Source organism: Pan troglodytes, chromosome 8 (assembly GCF_028858775.2).
Source record: "Pan troglodytes isolate AG18354 chromosome 8, NHGRI_mPanTro3-v2.0_pri, whole genome shotgun sequence".
In the NCBI taxonomy this organism is placed as follows: domain Eukaryota; kingdom Metazoa; phylum Chordata; class Mammalia; order Primates; family Hominidae; genus Pan; species Pan troglodytes.
The window spans coordinates 86,024,866-86,046,244 of NC_072406.2; the positions used below are offsets into that span (position 1 = coordinate 86,024,866).

Below are 21,379 nucleotides of genomic sequence, written 5' to 3' on the forward strand. Positions count from 1 at the left end.
TTCTTTCCAAACTCCATGTGCAGATGAACCTTCAACTGGGGAGGAAACTTCTGACACTTGCTTTAGTCTAGGTTTTTCCCACTCCAGGGAGGCAGACAAAACAGAAAAATAAGGATGTTTATTAAGGACATTTCTAGCCCACAGCTAGGGCTCATACTCGGCTCTATGAGCCACTGTCCGACCTCATCCCCATTCAATGTGAATGACATTAGGGAGGCCGGGCCACAGGTAGATCCCACTGCCTGGCTAAAGGGGCCATAGCAAGGGGTCCCTCCCATGCAAGGGGTCCCTCCCATGCAAGGGGTCTCTCCCATGCAAGGGGTCTCTCCCATAGCCAGGTATAGATAGATACACTGCTGCGGATGAAGAGGGAAATCTCATTGGACTAATACATTCCCCTACACCCTGCCTGGACCCTCTCATTCCTCCCCACCTCCCAAGATGATGGGTCAAAGGTACCTAGCACTATTATGTGGGGTACCAAAGGAAGCCCCTTTATTTGCCCCAGAACTATGGGAAAAGGATACCCTTCCCTTCTCAGCCATCTCAGGCCTGGGGGCTACTGAGGTAGAGGGGGAGGGGCCAGGCCACTCTAATCCCCCTTGTGGGCCCTGCTCTGGACCTGCCCCTTAGAGAAGCAGGGGGCATTTTGCTGGTATGGGAGGCTGGGACATCAGCCCAGACTGGAATGCTGCAGTTCTTCCCGAAGCCACGAGGGCACTGGCTGTCCAAGCCGGCTCAGCAGCTTCGACAACTCCAAATTATGGTTCCGGAAAAAATCCGTAAGGAAAAGACGGGACTGACAGGAGAAAATGAAGGCAGAAATGGTAAGAAGTGGGACACAGAATCAGATCCTGGAAGTGGAGAGGGATTCCCCTGCCCCTGGCTTTACTTACCTCAGTGTCCATATCTGGATACCTCCGGCCTTTGCTCCGGCCTAGACAGCGAGTCTTACCACCTTCAAGTCCCTGGCACCAAAATCCCTTATCATCATCAAACCTGCTCAACAGGAAGAGGCCATGAGGTGCCAGGGAAAAGAGAAACTCAAGTTCCATAAATGCACAATGCCCTTCCCTGCCCACAGGGACATGTCTCTCCTTGTGAGACAGAGTAAATCTATGTCTCTAACAGACATGGTCAACCTGCTTCCCCATTTCCCATACAGTACTCCTCCCCTGGGTCATGCTCTCCCACCTGAGGGTCCGTGTGTAGTTCAGAAAGGGTGTGATACCCAGGAACTTCTGGATGCTCTCCATTGAGGCTGCTGGGTTGGTACGCAGCTCTTGCCCATCCACAATCAGCAACTAAAGGGACAGGGATGTGGTTCCCTCTATATTCCTAAGAAGCCTCTGGGCTGAAGGGAAGAAGAGGGGAAGGGGAACCCCACTGAGGGCTCTTGTGGGGATTATACCTGCCCAGAGGGGTAGTAGGTCAGCCAGCGTTGTAGATGGGTAGAATAGTAGCCAGGGACAAGACAGCGGTTCTGCAGGGAGCGTAGTGCCAGAGGGGTCTGGGAGGAGGCTGAAATCACCTGATAGAAGGTATAGTTCAGAGCAACTGGGTCTCCATGGGCTCGCTGATGCTGAAGGACAAAGAGAAGGAAGGTGAAGGACTGGTGATTTGACAGTATTCTGCCCTTACGCTTGGTCTGGAGACAGACAGCACAGCACGGGTACCCGTCCCCAAGGCACTAGTTAAGTTTCTCAAACCTCACTCCTTTCTCCCTCTCTAGCAGTCACTGTCCCCTCCGCCCTCCCCCCAACCTTTAGCCTGTGTGTCCCCAGCTTCAGGCAGACCTGGTACCAGGAGTAGGCCCTGTCAGCAGGGTTGGTGAGCACTGTGATGATCTTGGCTCGTGGCAGGAGGGCAGCCCCCCGCCGTGGTACAACTTCTGAGTCAAAGTAGGTGGCACTTTTTTCAAATAGGAAATCAGTGCTGGCATTGGAAGGAACAGGGAAGAAATCCATGTACCTAGGAAGTAGCACAGAAGAGAGAGAAGCAGAAAAATATGCAGAGTGAAGTGGCCAGAAGTCTGTGCTGAGGGAAGCTGGAATGGGGTATTTTGGGGGAAGGGAGTGTTCCTCTGAGAAACATTCAAATGGGGCCCAGTCTCACCAGTCAATACCCTTGTGGTAATTAGGGCCGTTGAAGAACTGAATCTCCTCAAATGTGCTGGGGCTAGGGAAGCTGCTAGTTACAGCTGGGTGCAGGCTCAGGAAGAAGTGAATAGCTGTAGTCCCTAAATGGGAGAGAAAGACCAGCTTCAGGCAGCCATTGTGGGAGGGAAGCCAGCTCAACAGCATAAGCTTGAAGGAAGTGAAAAAATAACCACTCTGGGTAGGAAAATCCCCTATGGCCAAACTACAATGATAGGAGGCAAGTCTGAGAGAGGCCCAGGGAAGGGCTAAAACAGTGGTTCTCTGCTTCGTGCACCAGAATGACTTGTGATCTTGTAAAAACACCACAGATGATTCTGATATACAACCAGGGTTAGGAATCACTGCCTCAAGAGACTGGATCAATGAGGGGTGGGTATAAAAGGAGTTCCTTTTTTTCTCTCTTAAAAATTCAAATTAAGGCCGGGTGCGGTGGCTCATGCCTGTAATCCCAGCACTTTGGGAGGCCAAGGCAGGTGGATCACTTGAGGTCAGGAGTTCGAGACCAGCCTGGCCAACATGGTGAAACCCCGTCTCTACTAAAAATACAAAAATTAGCCAGGCGTGGTGGCACCTGCCTGTAATCCCAGCTACTGGGGAAGCTGAGCAGAATTGCCTGAACCTGGGAGGTGGAGGTTGTAGTGAGCTGAGATCGTGCCACTGCGCTCCAGCCTGGGCAAAGAAGTGAGACTCTTATCTCAAAAAAAAAAAAAAAAATTTATTAAAATTAAAAATACTTTTTTCACTCCTGTGATTACCTGGAGAGAGAAGAGATTTCCTTGACAAAAGGATCCTTTGGGTTTAAGGCAGGGCAAGAGAAGTTAGCTAAGGATACTTCACCTGTTTTCTGGGGTCCCACAATGAGGAACTTCGGGAGACGATCACAGGTTTTCTCCTTGGACCAGATATCTTTGTGCCTCTTGTCATCACAGGGATTCTGAAGCCAGGGCCAATAATCAGATAAGGCCTATTTTTTTTTTTTTTTTTTGAGACGGAGTTTCGTTCTTGTTGCCCAGGCTGGAGTGCAATGCATGATCTCGGCTCACTGCAACCTCCGCCTCCTGGGTTCAAGCAATTCTCTTGCCTCAGCCTTCTGAGTAGCTGGGATTATAGGCATGTGCCACCATGTCCGGCTAATTTGTGTTTTTAGTAGAGACAGGGTTTCTCCAAGTTGGTCAGGTTAGTCTCAGACTCCTGACCTCAGGTGATCTGCCTGCCTCGGCCTCCCAAAGTGCTGGGATTACAGGCATGAGCCACCGTGCCCGGCCTGGCCTAGTCTTCTCTTAAACCCCCACCCCGGCTGGGTGCAGTGGCTCACATATGTAATGCCAGCACTTTGGGAGGCTGAGGCGGGCGGATCACCTGCAGTGAGGAGTTCGAGACCAGCCTGACCAACATGGTGAAACCCCGTCTCTACTAAAAACACAAAAAATTAGCCGGGCGTGGTGGCGGGTGCGTGTAATCCCAGCTACTAGGGAGGCTGAGGCAGGAGAATCGCTTGAACCTGGGAGGTGGAGGTTGCAATGAGCAGAGATTGTGCCACTGTACTCTAGCCTGGGTGACAGAGCGAGATTCTGTCTCAAAACAACAACAACAAAAAACACCCCCACCCCTATCATGTCTCTCATCAGACTGAGCTCCACCTTTACCTGCCAAAGGGGGCTTCGCTCCTGAGGGAAAAGTTCAAAGTACTTCTGTGCAAGTGGGACAGGAGGAAGGGTCTGTAGGCGCAGCCGTGTCCAACACTGGAGGAAGCGCACCAAGCTCTCAAAGGTGTATAGGCCCAGCCGGTCATTTCCATAATTGGACAGATGGGTCATAAAGATGCTGATCTGTAAGGGGTACCTGCATGTCAGATTTGGAGAGCCTACCCCACCTCTGAATTAGCCTTGGTGAATAAAGGTCCCAGCCTGCAAACACCTTGGCTCTCCAATCTTCTAGCCCTTCCTCTCAGCACCTTACCGGATTAAGCAGCACCGTCAGAAAGAGCTCTCCACCTCGGATGCTCCGGTCTAGTTCACGAGAGCCTCCAGGATACTCATTATAGAAGATTGTGTGAGTGAAGAGGCCACATGTCTGCCGGGGCAGCACCTGGAGGGAAAAGAAAAAACAGATGAGATTTGAAAGATAGAATGAGAAGTAGATGGAGGACACTGGGATTTATAGAGGACTGAGTCTGAAGTTATAGCAATAAAGCTCTTACTGAGGGTGTTAAAATTTTTTCACCTTTCTACCCCCAATTATGTACCCCCATACTTGGACTGGCAGTTGATAGAGAACATAGGTCAATGCATGTTGAAAGCTGTCTAAATGTTAGAGTTTGATTCAAGCCTGTATTGGGAGTCCCTCACCATAATGCCATTGTGAATGAAGCCACGGCGGTAGCGGGCAGGGCGGAGATGGGGATACTCCTCAGTGCTGGTCACCTGGATGCCCCACACGGATTTCCAGGCCTCATAGAGCTGCGTGTGGATGGGGTACACACCCGAGTGGTGGGGGGCCACAGCATACCCCAGGTCCGTGGGAATCCCATGCTCCTGGGAATGGCATAGACTCTCACCAGGACCTGGTGAGGTTTGGGGAGTAGAGGGTAAAGAGGGTGGGGAAGCCTCCAAATAAAGAAAAACGTAAAGGATAGGAAAAGGGTAGCCCATTAGGGGAAGGTAGAAAAGGAAGCATGGCTGGGAGAAATTATGGGGAAGAGATCCAAGGGTCTCACCAGAGCAAACTGTTTGTTGAGCCTCATCTGGTCAGCCAGCACGGAGCGATTGTGGAACAGGTGTGGCTGCATGTGGCTCCACATGTGGGGGAACCACCAGAACTCTTTGCGGTGCTTCAGCAGCATGTCGTCCCCTGCATCCTCCTCCTCTGTCCCTATGACCACACGCTGACCACTGACCACAGCCAGTCAGCCCCTGTTCCCTCCTTTATTTTGTAACAACACTGACCACCTTCCATCCCTGATCCTTGCCTAAGACTTTCTATTTGCCCCACTGCCAACTTGCCATCCAGCCACCCATGCGAACCTAAATTCATGCCCACCACTAGCTCCTCACAGCAGTCTGACCCCAAACCTTGACCCTTTTCTCCAACTTGTCTGCCCAGGGAGGTGGACAGTGAAGGGACAGGTCAAGCTATGATATGCCAAAGGAGTAGGGGTATAAGCTCACCAGTATGATAGAACTTGCCCGAGAAGCCCAAGTTGAAGGTGAAGTTGGGAACTAAGGTCCTGAGTTTGTTCTGGGTGGTCAACAGAGCCTGGGAAGAGTAGCAGGGACAAGAGAAATCAGGAGAGCAGACTGAACAGGAAATACATGAGAAGTAGCATTCTTCCTGCCTGGAAAGGCAGGGAGTGTACCTATGACAAGCTCAGAATCAAGGAAGGGAGTCTGACAGGCCAGAGTGTGAATAGCTTCTAAGAAAAAAATTTAAGTAACAAGACTGACCTCAACATCAGCCACCTTCATGCGGGTCCCTTCCTTGCCCACAAAGATGTCATCGATGTCTACCAAGATGTAGCGGTCAAGGTCCAGGCAGAGGCGCTTGCCAGTGAGGTATGCAACAGCATCAATGAAGATAAGTTTGTGGAGCCAGAAGGAAAGGCCATGTCCAAAGAGCACCCGCTGGATGCCATCATGAAGCCCCAGGTCCTGTACCACAGTGGGAAGCCGGGCCCGACGAAGAACTGGTCCTGGCACTGGGGGCTCAGCTGGCCGAAGGCTGGCAAGAAGCACTGGTTCATATGTACTATGATTGGATTGGAAGATGGTCCAGTCATCACCAGGCAGTGGCCCTGGTTCTAGGCGGCTGGGGCGTGTGAGATGCAGTAGCGGGGCAGAAGGATTCACTTGGTAGTCCCGGAGCCCCAAGTTTGAGTGTAAAAAAAGGGGAAAGCCCTTGAGCTGGGCGCTCAGTAGGCTGTGCTCGTGGGCTCGGAAAAAGCCAATGATGCCCACACCATACTCCACGCAGTACCGGTCTAGCAGTTCCCGACTCCAGGCATCCAGGTTGACATACTTGAGCAGGTTCTCATAAATGACCAAGACATAGCGGCCATGGGTATTATCAGTCAATGTGGGCATGTCCCCTCGGCCAGGTGCCAACTCAGTGCTATAACGAAAACGACTAGACTCCAGGATGGCCACAATTTCCTGCCCCAGCTGTGAGTATGCACTCTCCACAAACACAAGGACCACGGGTTCAGTTCGAGCTGTCTCTGGAGGCCTGGGGGGCCGAGGTGGAACTGGAGGCCGTGCAGGGCCAGGACCAGCTGCCCCACCGCTGCTGCAGTCTCCCAAGGGCAGGGGCAAGGGTTCCTTGGCCTTAGGGCTGGTGGACACATAATAAGCCAGGAAGCCCATGGAGCCCAGGCTGAAAGCGATCAGCAGCAGTATGAGGCGGTGCAGTTCCAGCTGCCGAGCTGGGCGTACCACCTTCCACAACTGGAGCATGGCGGGGGGAGGAAGGGAGGGAGGAATGGGGACCACCTCAGGGGATGGGAGGTAGGAGTTCTATAGGCTAGGACTGTCTTGGAAGGGTAGAAGGATAGGAAAATAGGGGACAGGGATTCCCTTGGGGAGTTTCCTTACGAGGTGGAGACGAGTCCCCTTAGCATAGGGTAGGGGAGGTAGAAGGGGAAGCAGGGGGCAACTATACAGAGTCCACTTGTCTCAGGTCACCATGGCCCCCTGGCCCATGGCTTCAGGCTGCAAATCTTGCCAGGCTCTCCCCTTGGCCCTGGCTGAGCGCCTCACATCAAAGGTCAGCAAAGTTCAATCTCTTCCCCTCTACCTGTAAGACAGAGAAATCAGTGGGTTACTCCTCCCTCTGAAATTGTCATTAATCCATTCTCCTCCCCATCCCATCTCTCTTACCTCCTGCTTACTGGATAATCTGTTCTCAAAAAAAAAAAAAAAAAAAAAAAAAAGTTTCCTCTAGGAGAATCTACAAGCTGAGTCCTATACCTTAGCTTCACAGCTTGTTCCCTTTCCCTTTCTTAGAATACCCAAATGAATGTCCAAATTCTCCTCTCTAAGCAAAGCTCAGAGATGGAGCAGTATATGCAAATGATAGAAAGGAACAAATCTCCCATCAACAAGAGACTAAATATCCTAGAAGGCTAAAAACAGGCCTGCTCTGAAAGGAGTTCCTAGCCCATGACTGAGCAGCTGGCAGCCAGCAACAGCTCTGATCTTTCTGTGAGGAAGGGACGGAAAGCCCCGGAAGTCTTCAGAAGTCCCATGCTCCAACAAAATATCAGATAAGGAACTCATGAGTCTGTTAATCTTCTCATCAATCAAACCCAATATCACAGCCAACAGCTTTAACGAACTTGTAGTCAGGTGGACACTATGGTGGGGGAGTTCAAAAGGAAAGAGCAATCCTCATGATAGGTAATCATTCTACCAGTTTCCAAACCCAGAAATTAGGGACTCCCTTACCCGTTGCTTGTGAAACATTACCTGCCCCTGACCTTCACCTCAACTTTGCCAGTCAGGAGATAAAAATGTAACCCCTGAGCAGGCCACACACTGGGTGCTGAGAAAAGCCATACAGCTGAGTCCACTCTACTTCTCCTTCCTAACTTAGCCTAAGTAGTTCTACAACCCTATTCCTAAACAGCTCAGAAGAGTCCCTGAGCTAGTCTGGAGAGACATGAGGTATTGAGTCCAGTTACACAAACAGAACAACTTGAGTAAGGACTGGATGACAGAGAGCAACAGGAGCTTAAGTCACATCCAACCAATGACAGAAGGAAAAAGGACAGTGTGATCAGAAAACAGTTTTAAGGAGGTCTAATTTTGGGGATCTCTTTTATTATTTTTAGATGGAGTCTTGCTCTGTCACCCAGGATACTGTGTGCTGGTGTGATCATAGCCTACTGCAGCTTCAAACTCCTGGGCTCAAGTGATCCTCCCACCTCAGCCTCCCATGTAGCTGGGACTACAGCTTTGCACCACCACACACTACTAATTTTTAATTTTTTTTAGAGATGGGGGTCTTGTTATGTTGCCCAGGCTGGTGTTAAACTCCTGGGGTCAGACAATCCTCCGGCCTCAGCCTCCTGAGTCTGTTCTTTTTCTTAAATCGACTGCTTCTGTAAGCTTTATTGTCACTATCCCCACTCAGCCTCCTTGTAAGGCTGGCAATCCCTCTCTACCACCCACCCCCAAACACACATCTCAGGGGTGATAAGGCAGAGCCGAGGTCCTTCAGAATTGACAGAGATGATTTAAAAACAGTTCAGGACAGGCGTGGTGCCTCACGCCTGTAATTCCAGCACTGTGAAAGGCCGAAGCGGGTGATCACTTGAGGTCAGGAGTTCGAGACCAGCCTGGCCAACATGGTGAAGCCCCGTCTCTACTAAAAATACAAAAATTAGATGGGCGTGGTGGTGGGCGCCTGTAGTCCCAGCTACTCAGGAGGCTGAGGCAGGAGAATCACTTGAACGTGGGAGGCGGAAATTGCAGTGAGCTGAGATTGTGCCACTGTACTCCAGCCTGGGTGACAGAGCGAGACTCCAGCTCAAAAAAAAAAATAAAAATAAAACAGTTCAGCTTTGGCCTAGGTAAAACGACACGAGAAGACAGCTGGGGGAGAGGATCAAAATGGTGACGGGAAGGGGTGAATGCTAAGAATCTGATGCAACTTTAGAGAAAACATTGTAGTGAGGAGGTCACTGACGGGAAGTTGATACTCAGGGTGTATCACCCCGTATTTGAGAAATTACAACTTGCCAGCCATTCTTCTAAGAGCTTCACATATATTTAATCTTCACACCAGCCCTAAGAGGTAGGGAAAAGGTACATGCTCCATTATCCCCATTTCACATATGAGTAACTCAGAGAAGCTTAGAACCTTGCCCAGGATCACACAGCTCAGTTGGTGGGAGGGCTGGGATTCGACGTCAGGCCTGTCAAGCTCCAGAGCCGCGTTCTTAGCCGCTGCATTTTAGCTTCATACCTGGAAGAAGCAGCAAGGTTTAGGGAAGGGGCACCGGGAGCGCTGCAGGCCGGGCCAGTGAACACTGAGGGCCAGCAGGGCTGGGCGGGGTGGGTGTGTGCGGGAGGTCTCTGAGGACGGCGAAGCCAGACGGGGGCCGGGCCCGGGCTTGGGGAGGCCGGGACGGCCGGAGCAGCGGCGCGGAGGCTGCGGGTGCCGAGGGGGCCCGGGGCTGGCGGGTGGAGGGGCCCCGCCGAGAGGAGACGGGGGCACAGGTGGATACGAAGAGCGCACCGGATGTGGGACACCAAAGGGGAAGGGGCCACAGGCGCGCGGCGGCGACTCCGGGGTGACATCGAGACAGCCTCTGGGCTGGGAGAGCCCTGCGGGAAGAAGGGAGCCCGCCCGGTCCGGAGGGGAGCGAGGCGGTTCTGAGAGAGGCCGGCGGAAAGGACCCGGGGCGCGGCGCACGCTGGGCCGCCCGGGACGACCCCGCGGTTGGTGATGGTGGCAACATCCAGGGAGTCTGTTGGGGGGGCCTGAGCGCGACCGTGGGCGGGGGGGTCTCCTCAGGGGCGGCTCACCCGGAGGACTGGGCGGCGTCCCCGCTGTCCCCGGGCTCCGCCGCGTCCCGGGGCTGCCCGGCTTCCCTGCTTTCGGGGCCACGGGCCGCGTCGCGGCTGCTCCGCCATCTCCGAGCGAACGCTCTGCCGCAGCCTGGCCCAACCACCGCTCCCACCGGGGGAGGCGGCGCGCCGCCGCTGGTGGCACCCGCTCGGATCCACCGGCTCCGGCCCTAGCAGCCGCGCGACCTGGGTTCCGGGAAATCAAGCGGCCCTCCGCAGTGCCGGGCCGAGCCGCGGCTTCCGAGACGGCGGGCTCCGCGCCCCGCCCGGGGAAGCGCACCCCCTCCTCCCCGCGCGATGGCACCGCCGGCCGAGCGTCGGGGACCACGACTTCGGAGCAGGGGCGGGCTCAGACCTGGGCTCATCCACTCAGCCCCGCGGAGGGGGAGCCGGGCCGGCCCACTCGGGGGAGGGGAGGGGAAGAGGCGGAGCGGAGGGGAAGAGGCGGAGCGGCCTAATCGGAGGCGGGACCAGGGGCGGGGCGAGGCCCTCAGCTGGCTCCCAGGGCACTCACCCTCCCTCCCCGCCCCGCGTCGCCTCCGCAGCACCGAGCGCTAGTTGGAGGCTGTTTATGAGGAAGTTTTTTTTTTTTTTTTTTTTTTGAGACGGAGTCTCACTCTGTCGCCTGGGCTGGAGTGCAGTGGCGCGACCTCGGCTCACTGCAACCTCCCCCTCCCAGGTTCAAGCGATTCTCCTGCCTCAGCCTTCCGAGCAGCTGGGATTACAGGCGCCCGCCACTATGCCCAGCTAAATTTTTTGTATTTTTTAGTAGAGACGGGGTTTCACCATATTAGCCAGGCTGGTCTTGAACTCCTGACCTCGTGATTCGCCCACCTCGGCCTCCCAAAGTACTGGGATTACAGGCATGAGGAAGTTTTATTCTCAAAAGGACCCAAAGGGAGTAGGAGGAGGTACTCTCTCCAACCTGGTAACCCAGGCTGCTAAAATCTATGCCTCTGGCCGTAAACCTCCAACAGCAGTAACACAATGGACTGTTTAAAGGTTATTTTATTAAATATTTTCAGTTCAAGGTTTCATTGTAACAAAGCTATGAAGGGTCTACCAACATTCAGAACAAACACTATTTTTAAATTATTTCTATGTTGTCATGCAAAAATTCTGCATCAAATGCCTTCCGTTTCTTGTTTAAAAGGTGATTTTTTAATAGTCTATTGTCTATAGATGCTGACATTAGCCCCAGAAGAGGAGTAAGAATGCTAAGAAGTGGGGCTGGAGCAGCCATATGAAGCTATGGGTCTCAATGAATTCTAAGACCATGTGTCTTCAAGCCAGCAAAACGAAACCCTGTGGTGAAGGGATTTGCGTGCTGGCACTGCAGACTGCAGGGCAGGAAAGGGCTAGGCCCAGGGGCTGGGACATGCATGAGGTGCTCGGAGGAGCCTGGCTAAATCCAAGCACCAGCACCTGTGAGTCTGCTCTCTTCTCAGCTGGCTCCCAAGTAAACCTGTAGCTTTGCCTCTTCTCCCAGCTCTCGTGCCTCCTGAAGGTAGTCCAGGGAACTGGAATCTACCCACCTTTCCCCCAAAAGTGGAGATGTTTGTGCAGATAAATCTGCAGCGTTGTTTTGAGGGAAACCAAGGCCATGACCAACTGCTCCTCCATTATCTTCTTTGCTATCTGCTTAGGGTATAGATCTCTTCCTCCTGGAATGGAACTCCTTGAGCACAGAGAGGGACAATGAAGGTAGAAGCCTTGGCTCTGGACACCTCTTTTGGGTTACATGCGGGGAGGGGTGATGCCCATGCAGATTGTCCAGCAGTATGTCTGTACTTCAGTTGGTCAGTAAAGAGGCCTCTGTAAGGACACCTCTTCTTCTTGCCAGAGCAGTCAGGTCAATCTCAAAGACAGGAAAAGAGATGGACGTGCAGCAAGGAAGAATAAGAAGGGAGGCAGCCCCAAAGGCAGCCTGAATGCATAGAAACGACCACCACCTCTTCTCCCACTGCCTCACTCCTCCCATCCCACAGGGGCACTTGGCAGAGGGCTCAGGCCCAGATGAGGGTCAGCATGGGGACCACTACCGTGAAAAGGCAAGACAAAGATGGTCCAGATCAGCACAGAAACAGAACCGCCAAAGGCGGCACGGGAGCCCTGACCAGGGCCTGGCTCTCTCCTTGCCAGGTTAGAAGAAAACACGAAGCAAAGCAGCAACAACCCCTCCCCCTCCTAGCTGCAGGGATAAGGCCTCAATATTAGGGCCCACATGCATTGTGCATCCTATAGAAATGGATGAGTGAGTGCATGTCAGACTAACACGAGGTTTCTCATCGGCTTCATGGCGGGTACACTTCTGCAGCACCAATTCTCTTCCCTTCTACACTAAACAAGACAGTACAGCAACGTCCGGGCTCTCAGTCCTGAGGCCACCACTTCTCAGCTGCCTCCACAGCAGGCTGGGAGCTCTGCGTTCTCTCCCAAGTAGGTCTGATGGTCACGATGTTCTCATCAGCCCCATTCTAGGCGCCTATGCAAGTTCCAAAGAAGTCCATTCCTAGACCTGGGGTAAGCAGGCCACCTCAGGAGCTGCAATCACATCACGGCCCCCAAAGCTCTGTCAGAGTTCTTGCCTGGTCCCCCTGAGTCCATGGGGACCAGAGAGGCCAAGCTCACCTCTTCAAGGCCGGTGGGTGAGCCACTGCTCATGCCAGGATGGACCTCATACATACTCCTGCCTTCTTGCCAACCCAAGGGCTGTCGGTGGTTTTAAAACGCATCATGGTACGGATTCCTTTTTTTTTTAAACAATCTTTTTTTCTTTTTTTTTTTTTTTCTTAAATGTAAAAAACACCTCGGTACAGCAGAGACAGACACGAAGGGCGGGCGGGAGGGCTGCATGCAGGGGCGTGCATTGGCTGCTGCCGCTTTTGTAATTGAATTGTTTTAAACCTCAAACAAACAGGACTGCCGCTGTCACTCAGGCCCTCCAGAGCCACTGGCTGCGAAGGTTGGACCTCCGGCTGGAATCTCCTAAAGCCCCTGTCAAACAGGACAGAATGTGGTAACAGAACAGAGGACAATGAGCACACAGATGAGTTCCAGCGACTTTAGCACGCTAAACACATGGCCAAGTCGGCCTGAGAAGGTGGGGAAAGTGGGTGAAGCTAATGCTTAAATACAAAACTGCCTCCCATTTGCTAAGCACTAACTAAGTGCTTTACTTATAGTATCTTACTTAATCCTCACAATGATTAAATGAGGTAGGCACCACTCTCTGCCTTTCTTTGACAGCTAAGGAAACAGTTTAGGGAGGGGAAGTAACCTGTCTGAGGTCATCCAATTTGGAGTCACGGAGCCAGACCCTAGTCTGTCTGATTTCCAAGCATAACTTATTGCAACCATTCTGCCAGGCTTTGCCAGTCCTCTGGGACGGCCCACACCTCCTCTCCCAGGACCACCTCCCAGCCTTCTCTTCTTCCTCTGACCCCACCTATCCCAGGCCCTTCCAGCCCCTCTCCCCCGTCAACCAGGTGCACCTGTGGCTGAGCTCACTGCAGCGGTGCGGCAGGGGCCCCTGAGCAGTGATAGTGGACATTGAGCCACTTGCCATCCCGACGGTGCCAGACCCGGGTCTCTTCTGACTGGCTGGTGCGAGGCCGACCCTGCCCGTCGATGTACTGGGTGAGGCGGATGTAGGCGATGCACGCTGCGTCCTCCCCAATCACGTGGACGTGTGGGTTTAGGATGGTGGTATGGATAGGCTTGCTGTTCTTGGACAGGACTGCAGGGCAGGGTGGGGTAGGTAAGAGGACATCAGGCCTGGGCACCTGCATTTTCCTCCCAGCCTGCACTTCCAAGTCTTACCATCTCCCAAGCAACCACTCCCAGAATCTCCAAGTACCGCACCCCCCACCCCCGAACCCCTGAACGCCTTCCAGAGGCCAGGATGCCACATTACATTAGTCTCCTTTATCCAAAAGGAACAGAAAGATGGGTAACAATGACAGTACCTGCTGCGCTTTTAATCAGGCATTGTGCTGGGGTTTTACGTGCCCGAGCTGTATTTCTTGGTGGATAATATTTTCTTCATTATAAGATGAGGAAATAGGCTCAAGGAATAATTTGCTCAAATCACACACCTGAACTCAGGACCATGTGACTCTTAACTAAAGCCTATAGATTTTCTATTCTGTTAGGCTGAGTTTAGATTTCATAAGGCTTGGCTCACCCCTAGCTAGGGCTGCAGAACAAAATCATAAACTTAAACCATTCAAAATTGATTTGTAATTTTTTTTTAAGACACCAAAGCTGAAATAGAATCATCAAAGCACCAAGCTCAGGATATTCCCAGGATTCTCTGGGGAAAAGGCAAAAGAAGTTGGATTGCCATTATCAGCATATGCTGTGAAAACTGTGTTGCTTTTATTGAGATTCACATTTTAGTTCAATTCAAATGTTAGACAGGGGCTACATGACACCTTCCTAGTACTAATATAAACTCTGGAATTGCTTCTGGCTAATAGAATTACTTAGATAACAGAGAGTTTATATATGTAGCTGAGATGTGATAAGGGTGGGAGCCAGCGGAGAAGTTAGTGACTAACTATAACTCAGGGCAGGATAGGGAAGGCCCAGCATAAAGTGGGAAGAGATAAAAATAAGGAAGGGGAGGGTCTCATAGAGCAGAGAGAAAGATGGGAGGGGGTGATGATTCAGCTTCTTATCCCCTTATTTTCCACGAACTGTCCAGAATGTACACCCCACCCCCTATACAAGACGTCTGCCTTCCTCCATAGTCAGGAAGATTCTAGCCACAACTTCCGATCTCGCAAATCACCAACAGTGCCCTGGTTTGCACATTCTTATCCTGGTTTTAATTTCCTCTATTGTGAAACCTGCAGACACAGAGCTTAGTTCTTATGTGCTGAGATCATCTCAACCTAATCTCAAAGGGTTTCCTTCCAATCCGTCTTGGAAAGAGGTGAGGCTTAAATAATTTTTTTTTTTTTTTTTTGCGATGGAGTCTTGCTCTGTTGCCCAGGCTGGAGTGCAGTGGCCTGATCTTGGCTCACTGCAAGCTCTGCCTCCCAGGTTCACACCATTCTCCTGCCTCAGCCACCCGAGTAGCTGGGACTACAGGCACCGCCACCATGCCCGGCTAATTTTTTGTATTTTTAGTAGAGATGGGGTTTCACCGTGTTAGCCAGGATGGCCTCGATCTCCTGACCTTGTGATCCGCCAGCCTCAGCCTCCCAAAGTGCTGGGATTACAGGCGTAAGCCACCGCGCCCGGCAAGAAATAAGTGAGCTTGATTGTGGTGACTGGCACTGCCACAAGGCAGCTGCAGAATGAATGGCACTTGGAGCTCAGGAGCAGGGCCTTCAAAGGTGCCTGTCTACAACCATCAGGGCACAAGGGGACAAGCATACAGAGTAGGAGTGCAGCACGAAGGTCAAATAAGGGAAAAGTGGGCAACTGGGATGAGAAGGTGAGCAGGAGACAGAGACAAAGGGGTGAAGGGGCAGGCAGGAGTATATCAGCAGCACGAACCCACTCACGATTCTCAAAGTAAAACTTATGGAAATCCATCCCCTCCACGAGGTTACCAAGGGCCTCAGGCTCAAAGGAAGTGAGGCCTGGATCACAAATCTTCCTACAGGGAGAAAAAAAAAAGCAGCCTATCAGGCTTCTAGGGAGTGACTTGTCTTCCTTCCTTATCAGCGGTGTCTATCCAGTAGCAGCAGGCTACCTGTGGCCATGCCAGACAAGACAGCAAAGATCTTCCAGGCCTGCCTGCTGAGCCACTCAGCCCTGTGCTTTCGGCCCACTGCCAGGATACCATGGGTGAGCTCAGGGAATCTACCTGGAAGGGCTCCCAGCTTAGGAGAGGGCTTAACTCAGATACTTTGCCCAAGGTCCAACCTCCCTTTCCCCAGGGTCCTAATTGTTGTCTGGAAGCAGGGAAGGCCTTGGGAGATGACTTAGGTCACAAAAAAAATGGGTCTCTACTTACGTGTACGCCTCAAAGTCCCCATTGTTTATGGCTTCAATCAGCTGTTCTGTAATCTTAATGATCTCCTGTTTTCGCACTGTGGGGGAGAAAAATCCATCAATTTACCTACTGGGGAACCTCCCAAGTTACAGAGAGCCCTCCCCAGTCCTCAGGAGTCCCCTGTGATCGCTTATGACAAAGACATCCCTCTTCTCTGTCTCTAGGGCCCTTGGCAGGAAGAGCGAACACACCTTCCCTCCCGTCTCCCTCTCTGCAGTCTGCAGAGACAATGACCACTTTCTCCTGAAGCCCAGCCATTAGTTATGGTTCTTTGGCCTTTGCCTCCCTTTCCATCAACAACCAGGTTGCAGAAAACACGCTTGCCTTTAACAGGTGAGGAGCCTGGTACATCGTGAATGCTGTGAGCCCCTCCCCTGTATAAGCAGCCTCTCTCACAAGCATCTCCCAATAAGGCTGCTTCCACCCCCAATTTACTTCTCTCACCTGAAGGGGCTCAGTCAGGTCTCAATCACCACCCCCACTCGTAGCCCTCATTAAGTGGCCAGGACCCAGCCCTGGGCGACAGGTAGCCTGACAGCAGAATCCAGCTAGGGCTGGGGTGCCAAAGGACCATCAGAACCCTAGGATGGATGCTTCCCACTGCTCAACTCCACAGAGCTTTTCTGGGAGAAATGATCCCAGAACTGTAAAAACTTGGGACAGCCTGTACCAGAGAGGCTGCTCCATTTACCTCTCGAGGCTTGGGAAAGCTGCACATTTCACACCAGCTCTCATGCCAGGACGTGTTCCTCAGGAAAACCAGACAGGGCTCAGACTGACAGGCAGGCAGAGGTGGTGCCCTCCAGAGCCCTCCTCCCCAACCCATCCAAAGCCAAGGGACAGCTGGTGATGTCCTGCCGGCATGGGCTTCTCTTATAGGGAATGCCACTACCAGCAGGGGCTGCCACCAGGGTAAGGGAGAGCTTGGGTTGAGCTTGGGCTCATCCTAACCCGAGCCCTGGGCGGGGCCAGGCCACAACCCTTTCCTCACAGGAGCAAAAGGCTGCAAGACAACTGCAAGCGTTAGAACAGCACCACCACGGCCCGGCTGGGCCAGCACAGCCAAGCAGCACAGTTGGGACAGGGCAGCGCAGCCAAAGGCACATCCAGGAGGGGGCCCCACAGCCATCAGCCCTGCTAGGCCACAGCTCCAGGTGAGCAAGCAGCAGGTTAAGGGAAGCAAGGAGTTCGATCGGCTTCCAAAAGCAGCAGGCAGGTGTGCACCCACAACACACACACCCTCTCCAACCCCACCAGACCCATCTGGATGACCTGACTGGGGCCCCACGGGCGAAGAGGGTTGTGCTTAGAAACTCTGCAAGGATAGATGGTGGGAGGAAAAGCAGCAGACAAAGGCATCCTCCAGCACAGACGTAACTAGAAATATGAGGATGAGCTACTGATAACCCAGCGAGGCACCGTATCAAGACTTCCTACTGCCTTGTCTTTTATCTAACAAGGCTCTGAGGTGCGTGCCATTTTATTTCCACATTACAGATAAGGAACCTGCAGCTCTGGGAGGTTAAACTTCACACTCTTGAAGGCAGTGTAGCTGGGATTTAAACTCAGATCTATCTTGCCTCTGACCCCATGCTCTTAATACTGTTATGCTGAGACTCAGGAAGCACCACATCCCCAACACAGTTCCTCGCTGTCACGATTTCCCCATCACCCCACTCCCACCCCCACAGACCTGACTTCCGACTCTGCCCTTCTTCCTGGCTCAGCGCTGAGGCAAGGCCCACTGCACATCCTGGGGGCTTTCTACTCCCCTCATCCCAGGCCATGTTCTTCCACCCACTCTTCTCATATTTCTTTGGGCCCCAGACTCAGGGGCCCCTGCCTGGTCTCAACAGCACCTCCAATCTACCCCCCACCCCCAGCAGAGGCCATGCTCCCAGAGCTTACTACCACGGGCAGGTGGGTGGGACTGACAGCTGTGGTGGGGGTCCCTGAGGGGCTTCAGGACGAGCCAGGGAGACGGAAGCCAGAATGTGCCTCCCTCACACTTACTGGCTGAGGAGCAGAGAGAAGGCTGGGGCTGCATGCCTGCAGAGGGGGCTGTTCTGTCCCGGGAGCTCCGTCCTTCAGGCACCGAGCTGCCATTCCCAGTGCGGAGCGGGGCAGCTAGCCAGCCAGGGCAGGGCAGGGCAGGGCAAGGCAGAGCAGCCAAAACAAACAGAACAAGGCAGGTGAGCGAGCAAGCCAGACAGGCCCCGAGCCCATGGCGCTGCAGAGCCGGGGCAAGGGGACGCCTCGCCTCAGGCTGCTGTGGACACTGGACGACATCCCACGCCGCCGCCTCTGCCAGAGAGGCCTCCCAGCTGAGGGCACCAGGCAGGTGCCCAGACCTGGGCTGTGGCTTCCAGACGAGCCTTACAACAGCCTGTCCAAGGACCCCTGATCCCGGGGAAGATGTTCCAGGGGGCCAGGCCACAGGGTCCAGAGCCCAGCAGTGACAGCGCCTCCTATGTTGCCAGCAGTGCCGGAATCAAAACTGATCTGACCTCACTCACAGGGGCCTGGAGCTACTATGATTCACTTCCTCGCAGCTTTCTGCTATTTTTTTTTTGGTTCCAAAAGGTTTGGTGCCCCCTTGCCACCCAGGGCATGCTCTCCCAGCTCTGTCCTAGAGTGTTCCTCTGTCTTTTCTGATGTCCTGGCCCAAGGTCACTTACTGAATTCAGGCAAAGGGAGCAATTCCAGGAGGCCCAATCAAAGAGCAGGACAGAGATTCCCAGGGGTCCGGCCTGCCATGCCCTCCCACCGCCCTGGCACTCTAGCCAGGCCCAAGCTTAGGCTAGTGGTCCTTACGGGCCCACCAGGACATGACCAAATGTGGCCTCACGGTTGTCAGATTGGTTCCAACTCCATCATTCAGGCCAAAATCTTAGGACTAGAGTGACCAACTCATCCCAGTGTTCCCAGGACTATCTGGGTTTTATATTTATTTATATATTTCTTTCTTTTTTTTTTTTTTTTCTTGAGACAGAGTCTCGCTCTGTCACCCAGGCTGGAGTGCAGTGGTGCAATCTCAGCTCACTGCAACCTCCACCTCCCGGGTTCAAGCCATTTTCATGCCTCAGCCTCTCGAGTAGCTGGGATTACAGGACCCCGCCACCACACCCGGCTAATTTTTTTTTTTTTTTTTTTTTTTTTTGAGAAGAAGTTTCGCTCTTGTTGCCCAGGCTGGAGTGCAATGGGGTGATCTCGGCTCACTGCAACCTCCACCTCCCAGGTTCAAGCGATTCTCCCACCTCCGCCTCCCGAGTAGCTACGATTACAGGCACCTGCCACCACACCTGGCTAATTTTTTATATTTTTAGTAGAGATGGAGTTTCACCATGTTGGCCAGGCTGGTCTTGAACTTCTGACCTTCAGGTGATCCACCCACCTTGGCCTCCCAAAGTGTTGGGATTACAGGCGTGAGCCACTACGCCCGGCCTTTTTTTGTATTTTTAGTAGAGACGGGGTTTCATCATGTTGGCCAGGCTGGTTTTGAACTCCTGACCTCAAGTGATCCTCTTGCCTCGGCCTCCCAAAGTGCGGGGATTACAGGTGTGAGTCACCGCACCTGGCCTATTTATTTGTTCCTAATTTTTTTTTTTTTTTTAATAGAGACAAGGTCTTGCTATGTTGCCCAAGCTTGTCTCAAACTCCTGGTCTCAAGCAATCCTTCTGCCCTGGCCCTCCCAAAGTTCTGGGTATTACAGGTGTGAGCCAGCACTCCTGGCCCATCACAGTCTTAAAACCAAAATTTCTGTGTCCGAGGAAAACCAGGAGTGATTGGTCACTCTATTTATGACTCATAGCACTTACAGGCTACTTCCGCAGGGACTTGGGGTACCCCTGTTCTTGGATGGCACATCATTATCAGCAACAGGAACAGTTCTCTGAGCCCCGGCCCCTGGAGAATCTCTAGCTTAGCTATTTTAGACTTGGGGTCAAAGAAGAGAAGCCTCTAGCCCAGCTCAGCAACACCAGACAGGGGCCTCATATCTTGGCTCGTGGAAAGTAGCTTTTATACCAAGCCCTCTCCTAGGGGCATAGGAGCCAGCATTCCCAGTTCTGGGGACAGAAAAGGCAGGTGCCCCATTGGAGCCCAGGTACCTGGGTCACTGCTGGAGTCCTTCCCCCTCCAAGGGCCAGCACCTACCTTTGAGGTCCTCATCTTCTGTGGTGGTGTTGCAGCTCTCTGTGGAGCCCTGTAGGCCAAAAAGAACATGTTTCTATATGCTCCATCCCTTGGAAGCCAGAGGAGCAAAGCAGAACAAAAGCAGAGTTTGTGCTCCTACAAGAGGTGCAATGAGGAATTGTGGAAGGTTCTGCTTCCACCCTGGCTGTCTGACTCTTCCCAAATCCCCTCCCTAGTCTTCCCCCAGTTGGTAAATGCTACCATCTACCCAGTTACTCAGGCTAAAACCTGGAGTCATCCTCAATCCTTCTCTTTCTCTTTTTCCCTTATATTCAGATCGCCCAATCTAAAATAAAATCTTTTGGTTCTGCCTCCAAAGTAAACCCCATGTCTTACCTCTTCACTTCCAATGCACAGCTACAACCTGACTCTAGGCCACCAGCATCTCACACCTGAACCATGATAACAGCTTCATGGTCTCCCTAACTTCCACACTTACCTCCTCCCTAGAGTTTTTCTTTTTTGAAACAGAGTTTTGCTCTTGTTGCACAGGCTGGAGTGCAATGGCATGATCTCGGCTCACTGCAACCTCTGCCTCCCGGGTTCAAGTGATTCTCCTGTCTCAGCCTCCTGAGTAGCTGGGATTACAGGTGCCTGCCACCATGCCTGGCTAATTTTTGTATTTTTATTAGAGATGGGGTTTCATCATGTTGGCCAGGCTGGTCTCGAGCTCCTGACCTCTGCTGATCCACTCGCCTCGGCCTTCCAAAGTGCAGGGATTATGGGCGTGAGCCACCGCGCCCGGGCCTCCCTAGAGTTCTTGATCATGAGGCCAGAGTGGTGTTTTAAAGTGTCAACTAGATTCTATTACTCCTGCTAAGAACTCCCAATAGCTTCTCCTTGCTGCTGGAAGAAAATGCAAACTCCTACAAGGGCCTCTGTAGCAGGCCCTGCTGCTTCTCCAACCTCATCACTCTCCTATGGTTCTCCCTGTCTCACTTTGCTCTTCCCTCTGCTTGATTACAAAGGCCACATCTGAGCTTCAGTTCCTTCTGCTTAGGGCACTCGGCCTCAGAGCTGGCCTGGCTGCCTCCTTCCCACCCACCATTCAGTTTCTAGCTCAGATATCACCTCCTGAAAGAAGCCCTCTCCTGACTACTTAATTCAAGGCCCTGTTCTCTCTGTCTAGTTTGGTGAGGTTTTTCTGTTTTTCATTTTTTAGATGGAGTCTTGCTCTGTCACCCAGGCTGAAGTGCAGTGGCACGATTTCAGCTCACTGCAACCTCCGCCTCCCAGGTTCAAGCGATTCTCCTGCCTCAGCCTCCCAGGTAGCTGGGATTACAGGCATGTGCCACCATCCCCAGGTAATTTCTGTATCTTTAGTAGAGATGGGGTTTTGCCATGTTGGCCAGGCTGGTTTTGAACTCCTGACCTCAAGTGATCCGCCCATCTTGGCCTCCCAAAGTGCTAGGATTACAGGCATGAGCCACCGCACCTGGCCCTCTCTCTA

General features: G+C 52.7%; 2 protein-coding genes across 52 annotated transcripts in view; both read right to left on the bottom strand.

The window, feature by feature from the left end:
* Nucleotides 1-103: 103 nt before the first annotated feature.
* On the bottom strand, nucleotides 104-9,815 carry NDST2 (N-deacetylase and N-sulfotransferase 2). Of its 2 annotated transcripts, none has more exons than XM_024346454.3 (15): nucleotides 9,683-9,815; nucleotides 9,015-9,119; nucleotides 5,603-6,947; nucleotides 5,327-5,414; nucleotides 4,876-5,030; nucleotides 4,508-4,693; nucleotides 4,119-4,247; nucleotides 3,806-3,988; nucleotides 2,997-3,093; nucleotides 2,116-2,239; nucleotides 1,797-1,971; nucleotides 1,412-1,582; nucleotides 1,232-1,304; nucleotides 897-999; nucleotides 104-799 (listed from the first exon to the last, which is right to left on the bottom strand). In XM_024346454.3, the coding sequence occupies exons 3-14, from the start codon at nucleotides 6,605-6,607 to the stop codon at nucleotides 938-940; spliced, it is 2,448 nt and encodes an 815-aa protein (XP_024202222.1). In that variant the 5' UTR covers nucleotides 6,608-6,947; nucleotides 9,015-9,119; nucleotides 9,683-9,815; the 3' UTR covers nucleotides 104-799; nucleotides 897-937. The 2 variants fall into 2 exon arrangements, with proteins under 2 accessions (XP_024202222.1, XP_016774106.1); XM_016918617.4 differs by having other exon boundaries at nucleotides 1,195-1,304.
* Nucleotides 9,816-10,714: 899 nt separating this feature from the next.
* The window catches only part of CAMK2G (calcium/calmodulin dependent protein kinase II gamma), a 62,109-nt gene continuing 51,444 nt past the window's right edge, over nucleotides 10,715-21,379 (bottom strand). For 13 of the 50 annotated variants that reach the window (XM_063780790.1, XM_063780788.1, XM_016918639.4 and 10 more), the window contains 5 exons: nucleotides 19,891-19,939; nucleotides 15,696-15,771; nucleotides 15,241-15,335; nucleotides 13,219-13,463; nucleotides 10,715-12,721 (listed from right to left, as the gene is read on the bottom strand). In XM_063780790.1, coding sequence (XP_063636860.1) covers nucleotides 13,231-13,463; nucleotides 15,241-15,335; nucleotides 15,696-15,771; nucleotides 19,891-19,939 — 453 coding nt within the window. In that variant the 3' untranslated portion in view covers nucleotides 10,715-12,721; nucleotides 13,219-13,230. Of the gene's footprint in view, nucleotides 12,722-13,218; nucleotides 13,464-14,803; nucleotides 15,336-15,695; nucleotides 15,772-17,747; nucleotides 17,862-19,890; nucleotides 19,940-21,379 lie in introns of those variants that run through there. The other 37 variants (XM_063780787.1, XM_016918636.4, XM_016918631.4 and 34 more) reach the window with 12 other exon arrangements.